Source organism: Pterocles gutturalis, unplaced genomic scaffold, assembly GCF_000699245.1.
Source record: "Pterocles gutturalis isolate BGI_N339 unplaced genomic scaffold, ASM69924v1 scaffold30942, whole genome shotgun sequence".
Classification (NCBI taxonomy): domain Eukaryota; kingdom Metazoa; phylum Chordata; class Aves; order Pterocliformes; family Pteroclidae; genus Pterocles; species Pterocles gutturalis.
This window is the reverse complement of record NW_010113777.1, coordinates 46,742-70,774: the sequence shown is the minus strand read 5'-3', so window position 1 is coordinate 70,774 and position 24,033 is coordinate 46,742. Positions and strand designations below refer to the sequence as shown.

General features: G+C 41.7%; 1 protein-coding gene across 1 annotated transcript in view; it reads left to right on the top strand.

Moving 5' to 3' along the window:
* The first annotated feature begins 3,202 nt into the window (after positions 1-3,202).
* Positions 3,203-24,033, top strand: part of HUNK (hormonally up-regulated Neu-associated kinase) — a 37,777-nt gene continuing 16,946 nt past the window's right edge. The window contains exons 1-5 of the mRNA XM_010074628.1: positions 3,203-3,346; positions 4,478-4,770; positions 13,493-13,548; positions 19,094-19,229; positions 21,074-21,201. Of these exons, the coding sequence (XP_010072930.1) occupies positions 3,203-3,346; positions 4,478-4,770; positions 13,493-13,548; positions 19,094-19,229; positions 21,074-21,201 (757 nt within the window). The remainder of the gene's footprint in view (positions 3,347-4,477; positions 4,771-13,492; positions 13,549-19,093; positions 19,230-21,073; positions 21,202-24,033) is intronic.

The following is a 24,033-nucleotide window of genomic DNA, read 5'->3' as shown; positions in this document are numbered from 1 at the left end:
CTCCGTAGGCTCAGTGTGCTGTCAGGGCGCAGGTCTGGGGAGCTGCCTGATGTGAAATGTGCCTCTTGCATGGACATAGGGATGGCATGCTGGGGCATGATTAGGACGTGTGTGAGCCACCTTCCATGCTTTATTGCAGTTGCGTATGTCGAGCCATGACTGTTTACAAAGAGGATGAAAAATGTGTTTTCTCTGGATGGAGCAGTGATCTAGCAACCGAACCCTGGCTCCCAGATTCCTCCAGGCAATGTTTGGTCCTTTAAACTATATCTTGCCTTTTTTCTCAGGGCCTCGCTGTGACTGTTTTTATGCAGTTTGGTGCCAGTCAGCTCCACCCCCCAGCTCTCTTTGACAGATTCACAAACCCTCCTAAAATACAAGCTGGCAAAAATCCTCCACCCATGTGTGTCAAACGTGTGCCTTTGTTTGGGTGATGACACGTGCCTGTATTTGCTGATGGTTCTGTAAGCAATGTCTCCTCCAACGATTTGTGGAGAAGTGCTTGCACTTCCTCCTCACCTCCGCTCCAGTATGCTTTAGCCCAACCTGAGCTATTTTAGTGCGACAATTGAGAGAAGCAGCAATTGCTCATATGATGTGCCACACCATAAACTTCAGGAAAGTATTTAATTCCAATGGTGTAATTCTAGGTCTTGGGAACCAAAAATATGGCCTATTACTCATCTTTGTACCTCATAACACGGAATAACCTAAACCATTTATTTATTTACACAGCAAAGGTTTAGCCACATCAAAGTGTTGAATGTCAAGAGCTACTGTTGCTACATATTCGGAGTAATTACTTGCTTTATCATTTATTTTTTATTTCTGTGCCAATATTGGCCAAGAATTTGAGTCAGGAGATAGGCATGATGCACATGATGCAGAGACAGAGCCACTACTTGAAACTTGGGAGAGCAAAACTGAATAATTGACATGTCTTGAGTAGGTTATGAAAGCTCGAATGTGTTTGTTTTCTGGTTATCTAACATCTATGGTATTTTTTCTGTTGAATGCTTTTTCCTTTTGCATGAATGAAATTTTGAGGTGTATGCACACACATACATACTGTACAGGAGGCTGTGTATATTAAATGCCTCGGGCCACATTTGGTCTTCACTTACTTTGGTCTAACTCTGGATAAACTCAAAATTTGGGATATTTAGCTAAATCAACCTTGGAGTAACTAAGTACAGGGTTTGATCCCTACACTTCCTCTATATGCTTCAGAATAAATAGTAAATCAGGGGAAAATCCAAGAAACCCAAACAAGCAAAAAAAAAAAAAAATCCCACCAGAGCTCTGCCTCACAGTGCTGGTCCGTTTGCACAACCCTTGTACTGTGGGATGCATTTTACTTAGGAAAGCAAAATGATCCTACAAGAAAGCAAAAGGTTTACAGAAGTTTCCTTAAAGACCCTGGCTTTTAAATAGAGATGGAGGGGGAGGCATCTGTCTGTGATGTTTCCAGGGTGGCCTGTGCTGCAGCAGTGACCTGTGCGAGGAGGCAAGGTCCCACGCACGTCTGTCCCAGGAGCAAGCGGTATCACGCTGAAGCTAGTTTCCTGCCTGGTTGGGGAGATGAAAGTCTCCCATAGTCTTAACTGGTGTTTTACTCTTCTCTTTCCCCTATGCAAAGCTGTTGCTGAAACAAAGCTGTTTTGTCCTTTGTCAGCTCTGTCAGCTGTGCTGGTGGATCTCTTGGACCTGATACAAGGGGCATTGAAGGGGGGAAGGGTAGCTCGGAGTCACAGGTGGGTCTGACAGCAGCTTTGCTTGTCTGGTGAGATAGGTAAGGTACCTGACCAAGTACCTGTCAAAACTGAGGAGAAAATTTGTCCTTAATTCACAGAAAGCTGGTTCTTTGTGATAGTGAAAAAGTCATCAAGTAGTTAGACACACTCTGTCTCCTGGGTGTTCAGGTGGTTGCCCCATGCTCAGCCTCGGCAGCAGATGTGCCTGCATTTAGTAATGTGCTTTTTTTTTGGTCAGTGAACTGGAGATGACTTACCAATATGAGTAACAGATTACTGTACCATACTGTTAATACTCCGTGTTTTGTATCCTGCAGCTATGGAAGATATCAGCTTTTTTTTTAAAAAAAAAAAAACTTTTGCAGAGATTGTGTTGTGTTGCCAGCAAACAAACTGGCATCTCATGTTTCTGTAACCCCTGAATTTGTTTGTCCTCACCAGAATAACTTCTGTGGTTTGCTGTCTAAATAATTCGTGTAAGCCTCTGTGTTCTAGTCCTATCTCATTAGATGGAAGAAAGTACTAATTTAAGACTGTTACCTTGGTGAATCACCTGAGGCTTTAGAAAATTGTGAAGTTAAGCTGTGATTTGCCTGTTGTCTTATCTTACAACTAAATTAACTTTCTTTAGACTAGTCAAGAATGTAGCTTCCAGGTGTTTATGGTCTTGATGCCGCTCTGGGCTTCACCCAGGCAGCTGTCTCGTGTGCGGTGTTCAGCCTTATCTCTTTATCAAGGGTATTTCATCAGAATTATCTTTTAGCAGCAGCAATGTATCCAGCTAATAACGTGCTCAGTGATCCTGACTTCTGGCTCTCAAGACGGACCATGAAGTCCCAACTCCTGTGCTTTTACTCTTCAGTTCCTCTGCTGATAAAACTTGACTTTGATTTAGGGCATTCATGTCAAAGGATCTGGATCTATTTTTGTTGTCGTATTTCCAGACCGTATTTTTTGTTCTCTAAAGGAAAACCAAAATGTTTGCTAATTTAATGTTTCCTTTGCTCACAGAAAAAAATAAAGGTAAGGTTAGTCAGACTGGCAGATGTCATGTGCTTGATATGTGCTTGGCATTTTCTCAAGCTAGGAAGGCAGCCAGGCATGCTTTGAATAAGTTTGTCTCCCTGTTGCTGAAGCCCACCAGCTCACAGTGCCATGGATTGTAACAATGTTGTTGGCCATAGTTGAAAGTGAGTTTGCTGCGAGCAGTTTGTTGGCCGTGAGGAAGGATGTTGTGTGAGCTGGAGATGGAGGGAAGTCTCTTGGGCTTGTGCTGTTGTCTGGGTGTTAAGGCTGGGGTAAATAAAACTGAGGTTTTCCCCACATTTGTTATTCCTTCTCATTGTAGGAGTAAGGTAGTGCTGGAGATCCTCCAGGGCCAAATCAAGGCAGACAGCAAAGATGCGGGTGCAGCATCTTTGTGCCTCCATCTGGGGGGCAGAGGGATCATGGCGTTTTCTGTGCATTTTGTTGGATGTGTACCTGTGCAAGCAAGACTCTTTTCACATCACGTAAAATTCAATGTCATGCAGGAATACCAAGCACCGTGTTTCCCTGCTTATTGTCCTGACAAACAAGTGGCTGTCACTTGGGTAATGATGGGCGAGCTGCGGGGTGTGGGTGAGTGTGGTGAAGGACTTCCTTTGTTGCAGAGCTCTGAGGAAATGAGGAGCCCGGGAGGAGGATTTTGCGGTGCCTTCTGTTGCTCAGCCTGGCACACACTGTTAAATCTTTGAAGTCTGCAGCACCCAATCTGCATAAGAAATCTCAATAAATAAATGTCAATAAATTTGAGGAAGAAAAAGGCAGATGTTTTTATTGCGACTATTTAGTGAATCCATTAAAACAATAAAAAGAATCAGATGCTTTAAGCATAGAAAAGACCAATAACCTATCCAGTCCCATCCTTTTGTTCTCCAGTGGCATTCTGCACCAGCAATGAGAAGGAAAGCACTTGGATAGGTGCTAGCACATGCTGTGTCATAGATTTTGATACGGAGTCTGCTTAGTTTCATTACGTGCCTTGATGATGGGCTCCAGTTGACTTGGAGAATCTGTATTAAAAAAAAAAAAACAAAAACCAACCTTTTGCCTTTTTGGATTTTGCGGCATTGCTCGGTTCTAGAAGTAACAAGGGGATCGTCTGTCATGTACATTTTAAAAGAGGGGAAAAGAAGTGTGCCAGAAGAGTGATACCAAAATAGTTTTGGTTTTCTTTTTTTTTTTTTTTCTCTTTTTAATACTGCAAAACTAACATTTAGCTATAGTTTGAGAAACTTATATCATCTCAAGTCGTATGTTGAAAGCCAGGAACAGCCAAAAATGACATTTACAGCTTGTAAATGCCAGCCTGAAGACTTTCTGCGAAAATAAATGAAATAGCTGTCCAGTGTTAAGTGTGCTAAGTATTTGGGTATGGTTAATGAGATTGTCTCCTGCCCTTTGTTATCCATTTCCTTCCAATAACTTTTATCTGTCATCGTACAAGGGGATAAAGAAAGAAATTGTCAGTCGATAGGGTGGAGTTGGAAAAGCAGCTGTTTCTCTGACCTGGGCAGTTGTGCCTGAAACCATGGTGTGTCAGTTGAGACTGACATCCTTTCATTTTATTTTATTTTATTAAAAAAAAAAACAAACAACAAACTGAGGTTGTTTATACAAGGTTAAAGCAATAAATCATCAATATGACTACTAACAACTCCCTCTCCTCTGTTTTTCGTTAGGTGGCAGTGAAAGTAATTGACAAGAAAAGAGCCAAAAAGGACACCTATGTCACCAAGAATCTGCGACGGGAAGGGCAGATCCAGCAAATGATCCGCCACCCGAATATTGCTCAGCTGCTGGATATACTGGAAACTGAAAACAGCTACTACCTTGTCATGGAGCTGTGCCCTGGTGGCAACTTGATGCACAAGATCTACGAGAAAAAAAGACTTGAGGAGCATGAAGCCCGCAAATATATCCGGCAGCTTATGCTGGCAGTTGAACATCTTCACCGGGCAGGAGTAGTTCACAGGTAATCTTAAAAACCCTCTCTGGTTAAAATTTATCTCAGAGCCTCTAAGTGGTATTTTGGCATTTCTTTGCAGAGTAAGGAGCATTCCTTATAAAAACATATTCCTGACAGCTTTTTTTGGCTAATCTTCATGATATTGTTTAGATTCTCATACTGTAGATATTAGAAAGTATCTGCAGAAAGCACTTAAGTAAGTGTGTAACCAGATGAGCACATGGGAGCTGTGCTGTCATTTTAAAGATGAGCCTGGGCTCTTTTCCTGCAAGTAGCGCTATTTTGCCTCTTCAAAGCACTGTACCAACATTAACTAATGAATCATTTCACTATTTCTTTGAGGAGGTGGTTGTGTCTGTTGGTTTACTGGTGGAAATGCACCAGTATGGGGAGATGAACTGATCTGCCCAAAGCCTCACAGTGACACAGCTGGGACGAAGCCTGAACGGTCCCTTGCTTCTGCTTCTTTGCTTTTTCCGCTGGTTATATTGCCTTGACGGGACCTCACAAGTTTGAATACTGTGAAGTACAATGCAAAGTATGCAGCCGTTCAGTTCATATCTTAGTGTCTTCTCAGGAGAAATCCAGAGCTGTTGAGATATTTCACTTTCCTTCTTTAGAACCTTCATTCAGTTGGTGTATAAGCAGAATGTGGATCTTCTTGCAGGACAAGGATGCTGCAGAGTTAAAAATTTACCTGGGCTCAAGGGGAAACAAGACAACTTCTTCAGAGAGAAGTCTGCAGAGGGTTGCTGAATGAATAGTAGCTATCTCTGTCTGAAGTTCCTGAACAACAGGTGGTGGAGACTGGGAGAGTACAGGTGGAGGTGTCACATGTGATTGCCTGTCCCTGTTCCTTTCTCTGTGTTCTTGGCTACTATGGAGACAGGAGGACAGTGGGCTGGGTGGACCTTTGGTCTGAGCCAGTATGTCTCTTTTTCTTAGGTGTATTTTTAGGGTATTGTCTACGAAGGAGGCTCCACTTTCTAAACTTGGGCCAACTGGTGTTAAGTCTGGACTCTCACATACTTCCCGTATGATGCTGAGCAAGTTGTGTAGGTCTCATCCTCTTAGGTTATGTAGGCACGTAGTAGAACCTAGACACCTGAATACTTTTGAGGAGCTGGGTCTTAACTTCCTTGACTACACTGACTTTGCAGAAGATGGAGAGCTATTGTATACATGTCCACAGGGCTGCTGTACAGGCAGCTGGCAAAGGCAGCCCACAGCCAGCTCCTCCAGCTGTGCCCAGCTGTGTGGTGAGCTGCCTGCTGCTGTGCAACGCTGTTGGTGCATCTGGCTTGGTGGAATTCCATGCACTCTGAAAACTGCTTTCTTTTGTCATGAATCTCTCTGCATGTTCCCTGTGATCCACTAGGGATAGGTGCTACGTGTGCGTACAGCCTCAGGTGTACTGAGGTCTTATCTCAAGGTAACTTTCTTGTACCACTGTAATATAAATATTTGAGCAGCCACCAGGTCTATTCTGCAGGTTCTCTGTCAGCAGCTAAACTGCTGACCTCTTTAAATTATTAACCCCACAATCTGGGGCATGGAAAAGGAAGAAGTGTACTTATTGCTTTAAGGCATCAATTGATATCCAGTATGTACAGAGAGAGAGGAAGGAAAAAGGTCAAGTTTCTGAGATGGGCAGAGGAAAACCTGGCAGGAAGATGATGAGCACATTTAGCTTTTAGTAGCAGTATGAGTTCAGCAGCAGTTGCTCTCCCTGAAAAATTTAGCCTCTGCATTGTGGCCGAAAAACTTCTGGGGAGGTTGGTAGGTTTGGCTTTGATTCCCTTCTTTTTCAGAAAGGATTCAAACCCACATTTTATACCAAAATAACTCATTCACTAGGTACAAGACAGAATGACAGGCTACTGTGGTGGGAAGAAGGCAAAGCTTTGGGGTCCAGAGAGGAGGTGAACTTGATTTCTTGTAGGGATGCTGCACGCTTGCAGCAGTTCTGGGCGTCACCTCCTCTTTCTCTCTGTGAAAATAAGCGCAGATCACAGAGACTGAAGTGTGAGGGACCTTTGTGAGTGGAGGGAGGTGGCAGCCCTAGAAATACTGACATGCTCTGCTGCATCTGGCAGCTGAGCTCTCTCCATCCAGCCCTGTGGTGTTGGATTAATCCTGCCCCAAAGGCAGTGTACTCTATCCACTCCATTTCTCAAATCGCAGTGCGGCACAGAGCTTGTTCTTGGGAGTCTTCCATCCAGATAATGAGCAGGTCCAATTCTGCTTAAACTGATAACATTTGACAGAATCACAGGCAGTATATCTGCAAGTATTTTCTCTAGCTTAACCATTCAATGTCTTGACTTATTCTGCAAATAAACTATGCAGAACTGCACAGAGACGCAGGAAGAACACTGATGGCGTGATCCAGATTTATTCCCCTGTTTCTCTGCGATCAAGAGAGGGAGAAAGAATAATAGTTACCCCAGGTGTTGTCCTTCAGCATCTCAGGCTTTTGACCATGGCAACTCTAAAAACAGACTACTCAATCGGCAACTGAAGAGGGGGAAAAAATAGTGCAGAAGTCTGATTCATTCTCACCAGGGATAAAATGGTGATGTTCTGTTGTTATTGTTGTTATTTTTAAAACAGGTAAAAATAACAGCACTTTCATCTACGTGGTGGTCTGTGGGTGTTCACATTCACTGCATGTGAAACAAAACATGGCATCCTAGGCCAGAAAGCGCTCTGCTGTTTGTTTCTCTCCAAACGCTTTCATTGTTCACGTTGAACGGGGAAGGACATTGAAAAGTGTTCACTGACTGTTTTATTACAAAAGTTACCAGCCTTTTTGTCTCCATTATTTGGGAAATAATATAGAAGACTTGCCCTGTTGTATAACTCAGGATGAAAAAAAGATGGCTGAAATAAGTTGCATGAAATTTTATTACATTATTTGATGAATATTACTTGGTAAGCTTCATAACTTACAGTCAAGACTTGGCATGGCGGAAAAGCACTCTGGATGAGAGCTGGGGCCCAGAACTCAATGGAAATACATCTCTTAAGAGGCACCGGTGTGTGAACAGCCTAAAATTAAAAAACTTAAAGAAACCTCATTTTATTTAGAGAACTCCTTGGCCGCTTGCTGGAAAAAGAAATGCTGCTGTTCTAAATATAATCTAATGTAATAATTTGTGTTTCATTCCTTCTATCAGAAGAGCTGATTGGTTGCTAAAAATATACTTGCAACAAGCTCAGCTGTGAATCAGGTAGGAATATTTATATTTCCCCCTGACAGAGGAAAACAAACCCAAATGGCAGTATCTAGTGAGGCTTTCTCTTTTCAGAGGGTGTTTACATAGGCCTTCATGCCGTCAAAAAGTAGGATGAACAACAAGTCCCTTGGGAGTGTAAGGACAACAGAGAAAATGAAATGAAAGCCTTGCTGCTTTCCACTGCATCCCACAGGAAATTCTCAACAACCCTTTTAAAGTAATTTTAAGAAAATTCAATCCCATTCAGTGCAATTACTGTCAGGATGTCAAAGAAAAAATGTAATAATGTACTGGTAGCAAAGATAGCTTTCTGTATTTCCCCTTTTTCTGTCTTCATGGCAGCATATTTGTACCTTCCATTGCCATTTTGTAATTAAAAGCAGATCAGGGGTTTCGAAGACACAAAAACCCTTGAGGTTTTTGGTGGCGTTTATCTATTTTTCCATTTTTTTTTTTGAGTAGGGTGGTGCCATATGATCTGGTTGCTCAGGGTGCTATGGAATTCCTGCCTTGGTACCTGCCACTTTGACATGTTGTCTTTGATAACTTCCATCCTATTAATTTTAAGTGCCAGTAGTCTGGCTGCTGATGCAATATTTATGACAGATCCTGCACTACAGAGCAAAGTCTGCTTTTGAAGTGCAAAGCTGGTTTGTCTTTCTATTTTATGTCAGATTTCAAAGTTACCTTTGGGCATTCTCTCTTGGAGTACTCTGCTGTAAACAAAGTAAACATTGTTTTAGTGAAGACAATGGACCAAATTCCTCTTTTACAGAGGAAAAGACGTTGAATTCAGGAACATTGTGACTGAGGGAAGAATAAGGCTCAATAAATAATATTGTGATAACAAAGCCTTTGAAATGCATATTGACGTGATGATGAACCTAAATCTCTGCAACCTTTCCAGCTCATTGACAGTTCTTGCATGGGGCTAGAAAGTGTTCTTTGGGGGTTGGTAGTTAAGGATTGACTCTTTGTGGTGCTCTTCTGATTAAAAATAAGATGCAGGAGACAGCAGCCAACCACTGTTGCTTTGCAGCTGCTTGCTGGTAAAACCTTGCTTCTCATCCCTCTTCCCCCAGACAAGAAAGAAAGTGTGAAATGCAAAAACTTCAACTTTGCTGTCTGATGCTTGCAATGGCACTGAATAAGCTTCTTTTCAAAAGCATGCTGAGATGACAGCTGAAGCCTGGGGTAGCTCACTCAGTGAAGCAGGCTCATCTGATGCTTGGTGGAGACACTGGCTGGAGTTGGGGTTTCCAAAGGGTCTGTTTATGCTCAAAGAAAGCCAGAGAAAAATCAGCCCCATCAACAGAAGAACAAACTCCCAAACAAACCATCCCATGAAGCATGCGTATTTTCAAATATGGGGAACGATGGGTGTATGCTGCTGGCTTCACACGCTGACAAGGCATAAATATATGCTGATTCTCCATGTTGTGGTAACACAGCTGATCTTTCTTGAGTGTCTTTATTATTCATAGATTTGACTAACATTTACCATAGTTAGACACTCTCAACATTCATGGTACTAAGCCCTCAGAAAAAGGTAAAAGTTTTTGTTCCTCTGCTATTTTAATCACTGAGGGTGTGCTCTGATATTTTGAAGCTTTTCAGCAACAAATGCCAAAAATTTGCTTAAGCAGAAAAAAAAAACAAACCCAAAAGTCCCATTATTTGAGGCACCAAGAGAGTAAGGAACAAGATCAGATTTACCTCAAAGAGGGAAACTGAAGGTTTCCAGCAACTACATTTCTTCTCCCCGCCTCAGCCCCACGTAGCGTGGCACCTGCTGCTGGCTGCATAAGGGAGCGCTTGCCCAGCCTTTCCAGTTACAAAGCAGCTGTGTCCAGCTGTAGCAATCCATCAAGAAGTGCAAGCCACATGCAGAAGTATGAGGACCCTTGAGCCTGCAGGGACGCATGTGTGTGCATGATGTTCAATGCTTTGGGTCTTCCCATCGACTTCAACAAGGATTTCAAGTGCTGTGCATGGCATAGCAGGTAACTCACAGCCTCGCTTGTAGTTTGCAGCTATTAAAAACATGAAAAAGTCTCCACTGACTAGAATAAATAAGGTTTGCTTTTATTTGTTAAACCATTTATAATATAGTGCATGAAATTCAGGGTTGCCTAATGCTTTTGGGTGCAATGGTGCTACTTTTTCCATTACAACGAATTAATGTAAACATTCAAATAAAGCAGCAACTCACATGAGCCTCTCTTTGTAAAAAATAATTAGTTTGAATGGGACAAAACTGACATAATAAAGCACTTAGGAACTTTGGGGCAATCAGTCCTGTCTCTCTGTAGGATGAGAAGATAAATAATTGCATTGCACCACTGCACTTCTTGTTAAAAAGATGGTAATTTGGTGGATTGTTAAAGTCTCTTTAAGTATTCACCGAATAACGCTTCTGTCCTGACAAACACAGATCTTGTCCAGATGCACAGACTCTTTTTGCACTTCTGCTGTCCTGGCTGTGGGTACCTGCCATCTCTATGCTTCGCTGCCAGCCTGCTGCAGGGGATCGGGCCGCCGGGGTTCCTGCCCTGTGCCCACCCAACGGTCCACAGCTGTGTAGCAGTGGTTCTCCAACTATGACTTAGTCTAGGGATTTTTGGTTTGGTTTCTATGACTTTGGCTTCGTGTTTCTAAGGCTGGTTCACATGGAATCTTCTCGTTAGGTTGTATCAAGGAGTAAATACCTGTTGTTGTAATTCCCAGTGTCACACCAAAAAGAAGTACTTTTGTATTGACACAGGTTGACCAAAATGTGGTGCATATGGACTATTAGATCAGTTACCACTTACTGGCAAACCTGCTAAGAATAGACATATGGGTAAACACCTTTAATTAACCAGGTCTGATTGCAGTCTATACTGAGGCTATATTTAATTTCTTTTTCCTCTGATAGCTTTAAAATGCCCTGTAATATTTACCTTTAGTTTTGTTTACTTAACCTTGAATCCTTTTAAATATATTTTCTTGTGTTTATTTTTAGCCCTCCTGTCACTCATTTATTATTCTAATTGCCTGTGTGTCTCTTCTCCTCAACTTAGAGCTTTCATCTGTCCATTCCCTTGCTTTTATTTTTAGTCTTACCTCTTCTTAGCCAATGTTTAATGTACTCAGAGCTTCCAAATGGTCTTTCTCCTTGCTTTGAGACATTATACTGAGCATTGCAGTGTACGACCCGAAGCTCCATGTGCTTCTGTTGATGTCAGTTTAGTTTTGAGTTTTGGTTTTCAGTTTTGGTTTGGTTTTTTTTTCCCCTGCTTTCCCATACTGGTTTTTTTCTGGCAGTCTTTCCTGTTAAATTCCCAGCCCCCATATCTTTCTAGAGGCTAATCACACTGTCTGTGAAAACCAACACCTGCAAACAATAAAGATGGGGCACACAAAGAAATAAGCTCTTTTTTGTCAGTAGAGGGAAGCACAAGTGGGTTGATCCAGCTCTGTCTGGCAGGGCACGTCCTCCTTGTATCAAGCAGCGGTTGCCCGATGAGGGAAGCTCCTTTTGGAGGACACAGGGTGGTGGGTCTGCAGTGCCGTCATAGCACGTAGAGTCTCCCATGGATGAGGAGAAGGATGTCATGGATGCCAGGCGGGCTTATGGGATGCATGGCCCGGAGCCAATGCCTACCCTTGGAATGGGAGCAGAACTGGAGAGTGGGCTCTTTGAAGGCTGGGTCTTGGTCAAAATATGGCCAAATGCAGTTACATCTCTGGTGTGGTATTTGAAATTAGCTGTCGCTTTTAACGTGGCTGGTTTCCTCAAGTTAACGCACTGGGTCCTGTCCTCCTGTCTCTCCGGCTTGCTTCTCTGCAAGGAGAACTAGAGCAGAAGGCAGTCCTCTCCTCAGGAATCCTTGTGTTCAGCTGAACGCTCTAGGAAAGCTTGGATATCACCCCTGAAATTTGCAAAATACTCTCCTTTGGTAGATTTATATAGTATAACCCCTAATTTTTTTTCTGCAAGTAATGCTCACTGGGGCGTAGAAACATCTGTTTGGAGAAGGTCCTTGTGGTTGTGTTGATGAAGCGAGTGGCATCCTGCCTGCAAGTACTCTTCTGCCTCAGGTTGATTTGAAACACAGCATGGGCATAAAATGAAATGGAGAGGAACATTTTAAAAAATGCTTGGCGTTAGTTAGAGTTATTTTTCCTGCTCTCCCAGATCCTTTCTTGTGGAAGTGCTTTGTTTGGTTTGGTTGGTTTGCTTGTCTTCTTTTATTAAGCTTTATATCTTCATCTGTAATAGAGGCATCCTTCATTATTCCCTTTGCCTTACAAAGGCAAAATACCATGGATGTCACTGACTTCCTATAATTATAGCTGATGGCTTTATTATCCAGATTTTTCCAAAGGGTGCTGGGAGAAGCATCACTGCCTGTCTGAGTTATTGATATCCCAGTACGCTGATTGTTAGAAATATTTTATGTCTGGATGGGGAAAAAACTTCTTGTGATAAATACACAGCCAACTGCTAGAAGTCGCGGACAAGTTGTGTAGCAACCTAATGTTTTTTTCATGTTATACTTCATGCTTAGTCTGTACGTTTTGGGATTTTGAGGTGGTTTTGTGTGTGTGGAGGGGTAATCTCTGGGATATTTTTCTTGGGTAGAACATGATTTAGGAAAGCACAGCCACATTCTTAAATGATGAAAGTGCACGTGTAAAGTGAACAATGTGCCGACATACATGTCAGAAGAAGGGTCAGTCATCTTGTAGAAGGAGACCATTTTCATTTTATCCTCTCTCTCCTGAAACTGGTCCAGGCCCTGATCTGTGCAGTGGCTCTGTGGGGTCAGGCAGACTGGCGCGGTGGAAAGAGCACTAATGTGACACTCAGAAAACCTGTGTGGCTTCTTCTCTCAGCCTTGTTACTGGCTTTCTGGATGGCATTGGGCAAGTCATTTCAATCCCTAAGTCTCAGTTTTCACCTCTAGTTTACGGGAGTACCAATGCTGACCACCTCTATAAGGTGTTGGGATGCTTCATCCCCGGGCAAGGTTGATTCTGGTCTCCCTTGTAGACAATAGCAGAGGACAGATATTTGACTCCTCAGGTCTCTGCAGAAGAAGGTTTATTCTTCAGCTACAGAAAGTGAAGAGCCTTTGCTTGTGAAGAGTAATAAGAAAATGACCTCCGATTTCAAAAGATATATTTGAAGTGTTTCCAGTGTATGCGATTTCTGCAAACGTTTAAGTGTATGAGAAATTTGAAGAACCTATTAATTACAGGATGTACCAACAAATGTTTATAAAGTCCTTTTGTGCCTGAAGAATAGGTGTGAAACTGTGTGTGAAAGCACTGGTAATTTTGGAGAGGAGACAATGCATGGGGCTTTCTGCTTTGAATGTGGAACGGTGTGTACTGCTTTCATTATATGTGTTATATATGAATCTTGTAAATACACTGACGAGACTGATGGGAAGCTGCTTCATTATTTTGGAGGCTCACTCAAAATATTTTATTTCTTTCAGAGACTTGAAGATAGAAAATCTGTTGCTAGATGAAGACAACAATATCAAGCTTATTGGTATGAAACCAGTTTGGCAATTCCAGTAATTAAAATTGGTAGTTTTATACAGAGAGTTTTTGAGACTTCATAATCCTCCATGTGACAACTGCTAATGTTGCAGCAGAGAGGAGCTGAGAGAGTATAGATAGCAATCAAGCTGTTCCTGACAGCATCTTGTGAGAAAAGTGTTCCAAATAATTGAGCTTTATCTGGGTATGGGCACAATCCTTCATCTTTTAACCAACAGCTTTCATATTCAAATCAGGAACTTTGTAAAGAATTAAGGAATTGACACCACAGAAGTAATGTATTTTATTACCTTGATAATTTTATATTTACTAAGGGTTGGATTCTGCCCCCATATGCATATGCTTCTGTTGAAGTCAGTGGGAGTTACACATATTTTTAGCAGCTCACAAAATTCAGTCCTATATTTATATTTGTCAAGTTTGCTTCTAGCACCCGAAACAAAATTGGTTTAGAGGGCTGTTAAAAAATAAAAAAGATCAACAATAGAGTCTTGATTGTATTTGGGTATCAGCTGTATGCAGCACTCGATTCATTCAAGTTGTGCAGTCATTGTAGATTCATCATGGGTGGGTATAGTCTCACTGCCTTTGTGTAACTCCATTAATATTAATGTGAGCATTGAAAAGAAAGTATAGCCTTCATAAAAAAAAAAAAAAAAATCCCTAAACATCTGTTTATATTTAGCTCCATGCCTACACTTTTGCCAACAGCAGTGTCTGTGGCTGCTGACTTAAAAACTTGACTGACTTTCTTTCTTCAAAAGGTTTCATGATCTGAAAAGTGGTTGAAAACACCTAACATTCAGGTCAAATGGACACTCACAGTAATGTATAAAGCACTTGTATCTCCAAACAAACAAGAGGAGGATGGTTAATGAAATCTGAAATATTCAAAATTTACTTAGGGAATTCAGTCTTTGGAAATATTACCATGACTTTTAGTCATTACTCTGTAGCAAATCAACTGACTCTGGGAAAATAATAGCAAAAGAGAACTCTGCATTACCTCAGCTACGGGTCAAGAGGATACTGATATGTTAGCATGAATCATTCATCAGTAATGATGGATACCACCCATTATCTTGATTTAGCAGATAAGTGATACCAGATGGTTTGCAACAGTGCTATATGAACATCTGATAGATTTAAAGAATTTCTATAACTTTCCTGTTATTGGGTGTTTGATTACACAACAGTATGTGAACTTGACATCCAAACTAAGGCAGGCCTAATCAGATGATACGTGTGCAATTAAAACTCACATGCCAAAAAAATTACTTCATTACTGTTCCTGCAGTTTCATTTGCTTCAGTTGCATAGAAAGGTCTTCTTGCAGTGGGTGGTGTGGGAAGAATAAAGAGACAATTTGATCTTCCGTAGCCTCGCTAGCGTTGAAATATATTGTCCTCAGGTCTGCAGCCTGATGTTTTAAGCCAAGCAGATTGTACACAGTATATATTTTAAAACAAAGCAATTAAATCCCACCATCCAACTGGGAATGTTATAGCAAAATAAAGGTTGCTTTATGAGTAATAATTTTGCTGTAAGTAAAAACAGATTTAATACCCCAGTCAGCTCATGCTGTATCTCGCTAGCAATGCTGGTGATCTCTGGTTGCTCACCCTGAAGAAGCAGTGCCTCTGTTCTTCATGCTCTGTCTGCTGTGCTTGTGAGGAAAGCTGGAGCAGGGGCTGCTGAAACTGGCCTCAGGTCCCTGGGCAACCTCTCCTCATGAGCACCACCACCTCTTTTCCAGGTGATAGCAGAAGTAGTGCTTGAGCTGCCACACAGCTTTCCATTACCACCAGGGTTTCCCAGGACAAGGAAAATTTTCCAGCACCTGCCTGTGGCTGGTGGAATAGACCAGAAAATTTATAGACCAGAGAATTTAGTCCTCTTCCCTGCCAGTTCCCTTACTCAGCTCATTCAGCACTTAGTACAATGTTTTCTGTAGTCTCTCTTTCTAGAAACATGATGGATTGGTTGTGTCATCATGTAGTCCTGCCCAGGAAGGTTCTTCAGGAGTGAAGAACATGTTTTGAGGAATTATGTGCTGTCTTTCGTGCTTGGGAGAAGAGACTTTAAGCCACAAAACCAGCTCACAGTAACTGCTTTGGAGTGGGAGCTCGGTCTCTCTGTCTTGTGCAGCAGCAAAGACACTAGTACCTGATAAAAATGTTGTTCTTGTAATACCTGTGAAATGAAGAAAACCCACCATAAAGGAAAAAGAATTGGTGAAATGAAGTTTAAAAATGTACCAGGAAGTGACATTGAAAGTCCCTGCTTGTTCATGCATTTCAATGAGAACTGAATCCCTCGAGTCCCTTTCTTCACCCAGCTGCTTAATGGCAACTTGCTTTTGTTACTCTTTTTAGCTACATGACAAGGTGGTTTATAATATGTTCTTAGATAGCATTATTAGAAAAATTCCCTTTGCTGTGTTAAGTGGCCTTATTCTTAGCTGTCTGTTAAGTCACAAATCTAAGAACATCGGGACCGGAAACGCTGGAAATAATTCACTTCTCTTCATCTACCAGCCCATGGTGGTAGGCATCTAATAAAGATGCCGTGAAGAGCTGCTTACAAGCCCTGCAAAGTCCTTGGCATCCTGCTTAAGGACCTATGGCACCAAAAGGACCCTACCAATATGTAGTTCTGCTGATCTGTGTGGAGCTCTGATGCTCAAACTCATCCATGAGCTTGGTGCTAAGGCTTCTGTTATTTAATAACTCTTTCTCTGTTCCAACTGTCATAGCTTCAGAGACAGCCATATATCCATAGCTTAATGTTGATTTCCTGGAGGCGTTGAAGAGTAGTAGTGTGATGCGATACTTCGATAGTACGAACAGTGGGGGTGCTGGAGTTTCCATGTCATAATATTTACTTTGGAAAACCAAGTGTGGCCTTTGAACTGAATTCTGTAATTAGTTCGGCTTATTGAAAGGAAGCCCAAGACAGAGGCAGGAATGGCAGTGAAATTATCAATGCTGGTGGAAATGCCCTTCTTATCAAGATCAGCAGTGCATCCTTGATAAAAATCACACTGTGATCAGGATGTGCTGCCACAGTGTTAATAACAATACTCCCATTTCTTTTGCAATAAAATCCCTCACCCCAATATGCATGTGTTTGTGTGCGTTCTGCATTTCAACAGGCACTAGAAAAAAATGAGTATACCAGCCTAGATTAAATGAATGAGCTGAAAAAAGTGAATAAGCAAATATGATAATTAAAACCTCCACTAGAGTATACCTCCATTGATAATGATGAAAGAATGCTGATTTACACCATTGTGGAATATAGCCCTTATATGCTTTGATTGTAAAGCATTATATTACAGTCAAGTAATTTTGAGGTGGTATGACACAGTAAGGTAAAGACCATGAATAATACTGTATGGAGATATTATTTATAGGAGCTTTAAAAAGTATTTTACAGTTGACATAACTCATCTCGGGCCATAGCTAATAAATACATTAATTAAGTAAATGGATCCTTGGAAGTATTTGTATAAGCCTCAGGGATAATACATATCTAGCAGAGATGATTAAGCGGTGTCCAGAGACAATTGTTTTCCATCAGAGGCAAGGAAATTGTCTTGATCCTCCCTTCAGTTTTAACAATGTTCTCCAGCAAAACCCCTTTGAGCCTCTTTGGATGTTAAATACGGTGATTCTTGTCTCTCTTGTGCTTGTGTCACTCTCAGAGATGCAGCCAGTCGAGTGGAAAGCACTGTGCACTCCAGCTCACATAGTCATCTTCATAGTTGAATTTTTTTGTAAGCATTATTATTTTTTCACCTGGTTTTGTAAGGGAAGAAGGCTTATGTGACCACCTTGTCAGGGCGTTTCTGATACCTTGAGGAACTCCTGTCTGATTTCAGCCAAATTTAGCATGGGGAAAAAGCTAAAGGACAGGCCATTACTTCAAGTCTTATGCAAATAAGTAGGCAGACAAGGGAGAGAGACCAAAATTAATGACTCTGTGGAGGGAGAGTATTACACAGGCTCGTCAGTTGCCTGCTATATTTGACCTGCAAGACGTGATGCTTTTAGCTCATCCAGGCAGGTGGGTAGCACACCCAGAAAGCTGCTGTTTTACAAGGCACATGGATGCAAGACAAAAGTCTATAGGAAGAGATTTCAGTGGTCTGCTTCTTCTGACTGCATCCTTTGGGTATAAGACAGTTTTAATTTTAAACACACATGCATTCTGGGAAGTTTTAAGAAGACTGGATCCAAAAAAAGAAAGGAACAAAAAACATGTCAGTGTTCTTAATAGCAGTATTTTTGTTGCGGCTGTCATCAATAACAAGTTATTAATAAATGTGAACATCTTTGATTGTGGCCTCTCTCGATCCGCTGCATATGTTGCCCTGCAGCGAAGGCCGTTCTCCCAGCCTGTCAGCTTTGCCCATGTCATCCTCCTCCTTGCAAGCTTGTCTTGCTTCTGCCCCTTTTCACGTCAAGTTGTTTGACTTCACTTTCAAGACCCTTTGCAATTTCTCCTCACCTCCTGTGTCAGCTGTGGTTTCATAATTGCTTTCTCCCAAGCCAAGCGTGGGCTACCAGTAGTCAGGGTGGGCTTGTGCTCCCATGGCTGCACATTGTCCCCAGCCACTGCTGCTGCTGGTGCAACTCTGCCTGCCTTTGTTTCCTTGCTTAGTGCTCTAATTTTTAAGAATCTTCCCTTAACCCAGCTCAGCCTGCAGCCATACCAGCACTGGAGCAGACAGGGGAGATTTTGGGAACACCCTTCTTGGCGCCAGCCTGGTCTTGGGTTTGCTGAGAGCACTTGGGAAATGGCAGCCTCCTTCAGTGCGGAGAGGCTGCATCTTGTCCCCGATGAGCTCATGGTGCCAGCTTTTGACAGTCCCTTGTTATTATTGCCAGCAAAAGAGCGTCAGATACACCCAGGGGCCAGAAATACAATAATTCAAGGCAGGAATAGGGGAGGGGGGAGCAAAATCAACACATTCTCCTTCTTGCTCCAAGATCTCCCTGCATTATTTCAGAGCTGAAATGCTGACTCTACAACCCTGTGCATTTGTACATCACCACAGTAGTCCTAGAAAGCAACCCCACCCCACCTTATATCTGATGTCTCATTTACACCATTTCAAAGAAAACATTGAAAAAGTCCTACTTAAACTTAGCCTCCACATAACATACTGCAGCAGTATGGCATACAACAGTGCGAGGCGGTTTTCTGCCCCATGTACGTCACGTAGTGCCTAGGACAAGCTCAGATCTGGTTGCTGCCATCCAATTCCCAGTGAAATGTATTTGCTTCGTGTATGAAATTGATGATCGTGCATGTTCCAAGAGTTCTTTTTTATTACTTGTGGAAATCCTGTGTTATTTAGCACCTCAGAGAAACAAATTGTATAAAATTTTTGCATGTGGATGATTTTTTTCTTAGGCAGTTCACTGCTTTGCTTTTGGAAAAAAAATGTGCTTTTTTTTCCCTTGTGTTCTAGGGCGGTTTTTACTGTATCTGTCTCTTTCATAACTCTGTCTCTGTGCCTTTCACAGACTTTGGATTGAGCAACTGTGCAGGCATCTTGGGTTATTCTGATCCATTCAGCACCCAGTGTGGGAGCCCAGCATATGCAGCCCCTGAACTTCTGGCAAGGAAAAAATACGGGCCCAAAATAGATGTTTGGTCCATGTGAGTTACTTCTCTGGTTTATACTTGTTATTACTGTTATCATTACCCATTGCTCAAATGAGAAATAATATTAATGTATTTGGCTACTCTGAGCAAGAAAGGCTGTTTAACTAGCATGACTCTCTAAATTAAATTGTGCAGATATTTTGTTCTGAATCTTTACCTACCTGTGTATAGATTGGTTGAACATATAGCATGGAGAAATTCCAGTAAAGCACAACTGTTGATTAGTGGCATTCAGACACACATAGTAGAAGACAGGGCTCTGGTACAAGAGGACCACCAGCTTTTTTAGTTTTCCTCAAAGAATCCTCAAGCATTCATATGGGCTCTGTGCACTATCCACAGTCATGTCTGACAGGAAATGTGATATCAAGTCAGGTCATCACTTTGAAAGCACGGTCGCTAAAGGGGAAATAAACTTGTCAGAAAAGTTGTGAGCCTTTGTGAGGTTACTAGTGTTCAGGCAAAAGAGCAGACAGAAGTCCCTAGTGCCAGAGGTAGAAGAAGCTACAAAGATGTTTTGTAGTCAATTAATTTGCCTGCAGTGCTGTTTTAGACTGTACTACTCCACTACTCTCCTGGTGGCCATGGACTTGGTGATGGTTATCCTTGCCAGTCCTGGAGACTAATTAGCTGAAATCAGTTGAGTTTTAGCTTTTGCTTTGGTACTGATAGATTTTCCCTCACCAAGTGGAGCTAATAACATTTGTATAAATTTCAATGAAATAACAGAATTATGGTAATTCTCAAGTTGGAGTATTTGGAATGCTTGGAAAATGTAATGTACTGTTTAAGTGCTACTACTACTAAGAGAGACTGGCCATAGTTTATGTATGAGACTAGGACCTGGGTCAAATTCATCTCTCAGTTTGACCCAGTGGGTCCCTTGTTGCACCTCAAGGCTCTTTAGACCTTCCTTTGCTGAAGCCTAATTTGCAGTCTGTTCTCCAAGGAGACCTACAGCTAATCATTGCACAACTACCAGCAGTGGGCCATCCGTCCACATGAAGGGAGAGAGTACCAGCCCTGAGGAACGCAGGCAAACAGAGCACAGTCGTTCTTGTAGACCATTTAAACTTCTACAGTAATAATGTCCTGCTCTTTTTTTTTTTTTTTTTTTTTTAAAAAAAAAGAAGAAAATATGGCTAATTCCTGCCCTTCCTCATAGCTGAACAAATGGTGTCTGTGATTACGGTTCGCGGTAGCACACCGGTTTAGTTTCTTTCTGTTCACATATGTATATTCAGCAGGCTGGGGAAACAAATTCCCAAAAGGGAGGAATTCCACTCAAACTGAATTTAAAGCCCTTTTAAGAGGAAAAAGTACAGGAGTGCCCACCCCACTTTTCATCGATGACTTTGCTGGGTATAAACAAGCAGTAATTTTTCTGCCCTGAAAAATGTAATTGTTCACACCTGATCTTTGGGCTGCACCAGAGGCTGTGGACATGACCTCTGGCCACCGAACCAGAACCTGTGATGTCCCCGTTAGTGTAGGCAGTCATTCCACACCCATGGCAGGACAAGGCTTCCAAAAGCAGCGTGTTTATGCAGCCTGAGAAGAGACTTAATTGTGGCATGGTATTTAGCCAAAGAGTTGTCTAAGAGCTGGGCTCAGTTCTTCGGCTCCCAACTTATGTCCTGCACATTTTGTGACCTTCCGTGAGCAAACCTCTGGGAATTTTTGCCCAAATTGTCGTGTGCAACAGAAGAGAGAGCTTTTTTTTGGTCTTTTTTAATAGCTGTCAGACACTAAACATTAAGTGCCGTCACTAAAACCTAAGCTAAAGTTTTTCTTTGTTCCTGATAATTTTGGTTTCTTTTTCTCTGTTTTCTTTTTAGTGGGGTGAACATGTACGCAATGTTGACTGGAACATTACCTTTTACTGTGGAGCCATTCAGTTTGAGAGCTTTATACCAGAAAATGGTGGACAAAGAAATGAACCCTTTTCCCACCCAGCTCTCTACAGGTAATCAAGGGGGTGTGCTGAGACCTGTTCAGATCCAGTTGGTAAGAACCATTGTGTTGAATTATGGATTGTGAGTCATACTGCCAACATGGCATGCTAATTGGGAAAAAATACTCTTTTTTTTTCATTTTAGTCTCCAAAAGATCTGCAGCAGTTGCTGTAGTGTAACTCTTTTGCTTTGGCTTCTGTATGTAAGCTGGAGAAGCACCAAGTTGTGCTTTGAGAGGAACAAGTCTGTGAAGATTTGTGAAATTGCTTTGGTAGGTAATTGGTCAGTTTTGCACATGCAGAAAATTTTAGCATAGGGTACGGATGCATGAACACATTATTTTGCAATAACTAATTCCTGGGCGTTTTCATGACTAAGGCTGAGGGATAAGCTACCTTGAATGACCTCACATTTGTTACGGAATAATGACATGCATACAGAAAGATATTTTGGGACCGTGGCCTGTGATAACCTTTGTGTGTTCACAAAATGCAAAATTGTTGATGTATTAGTATTAGAAATATTAATTCCTGCTTCAAAGCCGTGTCACTAGGCAACAGAATAATTTTCTAGCTTATAGCAAGACCATTGTCAGCATTTGGAACAAACTCTGTTTTGTAGTTAGGTTTTATTTTTGTATGCTAAATTTGTTGATCATGTTGATCACGTTCTCCTTATCTGGCAGCCTGTTTACAAGGGACATTCAATAAAATTAAAAGATTGCAAATAGAAAAATGGTAACAGAGCATACATTTTCACTCAGTACACTAGGGATAGCAACCATTGCCATGGGGGATAGGAGAAGTTGTGTCACAAGGTGAATTCTTCAAGTGCAGATTTACCTGCCTACGGAAGAAGTAGGTAGTTAAGGGTTTTCTGACACAGGTTATCCATGGATTAGGTGGGGTATGTTGTACCTTGTTCACTCAGCATCTGTATGAAGTACGCTTTTCCTGCCAGCAGTTCAAATTGCTGGCATGTTGTAAAGTGGTAGGTTTACAAGTGAGCTGGGCTGCTGCAACTCTTGCAGTCTTTTTGATGCAATCAGAGTGTTTGGTATTTCCATTCTGGAGGCTTCCTGTTAGGATTCAGTTGCACACAGTGGGTATTTTAACATTCTAGCACACACTCTAAAGCCCCACTGAGTAAATTAAAAGAAAGATTATACTGACTGCTTCATACTGTACTGATCTAGATGCCAAATCCTGCATCAATTGCAAAGTGACTCTTGAATTCAGGGACTTGCATGTCGTAGTGAACATTTTCCAATTTTGGCAAAAAAATTACCAAACTTACCTCCCAGAGTGAGGCTTTTACCAATAAAGAGCAGTTACATGGCAGCTGTGTAGAGTCTTTGAAACAATAGACTGTTTCTCCAATCATTGTTTCCTTTCAGTCATCTTTAAATGGGAGATTTCACTGACTGCACTGGGATAACTCATGTTAATAGCTGAATCACCCACAAAAAGCCTGTAGAAGACCAGACCCTGCGTAGCAAAAAAGGATAACATTGCTTTGAGAAGTTTCATTTTACTCTTTTATTCATCCTACCATTTTATAATGGAGATGAAATTTTTTTGCAAATCCATCTCTGTAAAATTTGTAGCTCACTGACACCATGGTCTCCAGTGAAAACGGTATTTTGTTTATTCTGTGAGAACTATATCAGCTTGAACTTTCAGAGATGATGGCAAATTAATGGAACAGATTTAAACATGTTAACCTTTACTCACTGTGAACAAAGGTACGCATCGGTTCTTGATCTAAGTTGACAGGTGGGCACATTCAGTGACATGGCAGACTGTGATTTAAGATGACATTTGTTCTTGCCACGGTTCGGCTTTGGGTCAGTAGGTAGAAACTCTGCTCCTCTGGTCTGCGAATTGTTGTGTTTGTTAACTTCTTAGGTTTATCGATCTTTTTCTTTAATCAGGTTTTCTTTTTCTGTAAATTCACATAGAGAGTAGAAAAGAGATTTTTTTGCAGAAGACTGTTTTGCTTGCTCAGTATGTTGTCCTTCAATATTTAATTTCATCGTTGCTGAATGCGCAGTCCCGCTGTAGCCAGTCTTATTACTGAGAGTATATTTTATTTGCATTAGTTAAAATGTTGGGTGACCATGAGCACCCAAAGCAACTGTGTAGCAACAGGGAAAATTTGGAGTTAGTGTTTGATTTTCCCATTTAGGAAGCCATTTTTCATTAAGTTTCTTAAACAACATAGGTACCTCATCATTGATTTTAGGTGAGCAGAGTTCAGTTGCTCAGGAATTTGGTATTCACCTTACACACATTCCTTTTTTTCCCTCGACTTACCGCTTCTGTGTGTTCATGGTTTTCCTTCTGGAGCAGAGAAATGAAGTGAAGACTAGAAGGAAGGCCATCTTCTATCTGTGTCTGTAGTTTGGAGGAAGGATTTTATTAGGTGGAGCTCGCTCGCGGCCTGTGAAATGACCTCACTGCATTTTCTCCCTCTGGTGTTTTAAGCAACGCCCATACACCTCAGTTTAACCACAGCTCACAGTGTGAGCAACACACTAAGCTGGTTTTGTTCATGACAAGGAAAATGAAGACAGCAGAGGTCTTGTAACCCCCACCTGAAGCACGCTCTGTTCCTGGTCATCACTGAGCTCAGCATGCCCAAGGGTGTTAAGAGACAAATGTAGTTTCTCATGATGCTGGTCTGTCATTTGTCAAAAGAGCAAAGTTTGCCCCAAAATTACACCCTGGGAACAGAATTCCACTGAGTGCAGGTCACCAGCTAATGGCATTACTGCTGTTCTCGAGCTCGTCGTAATCGAGGCCTCGCGTTACGAGGCCCTGGCTGGGTGGTTTGTGGAGCCA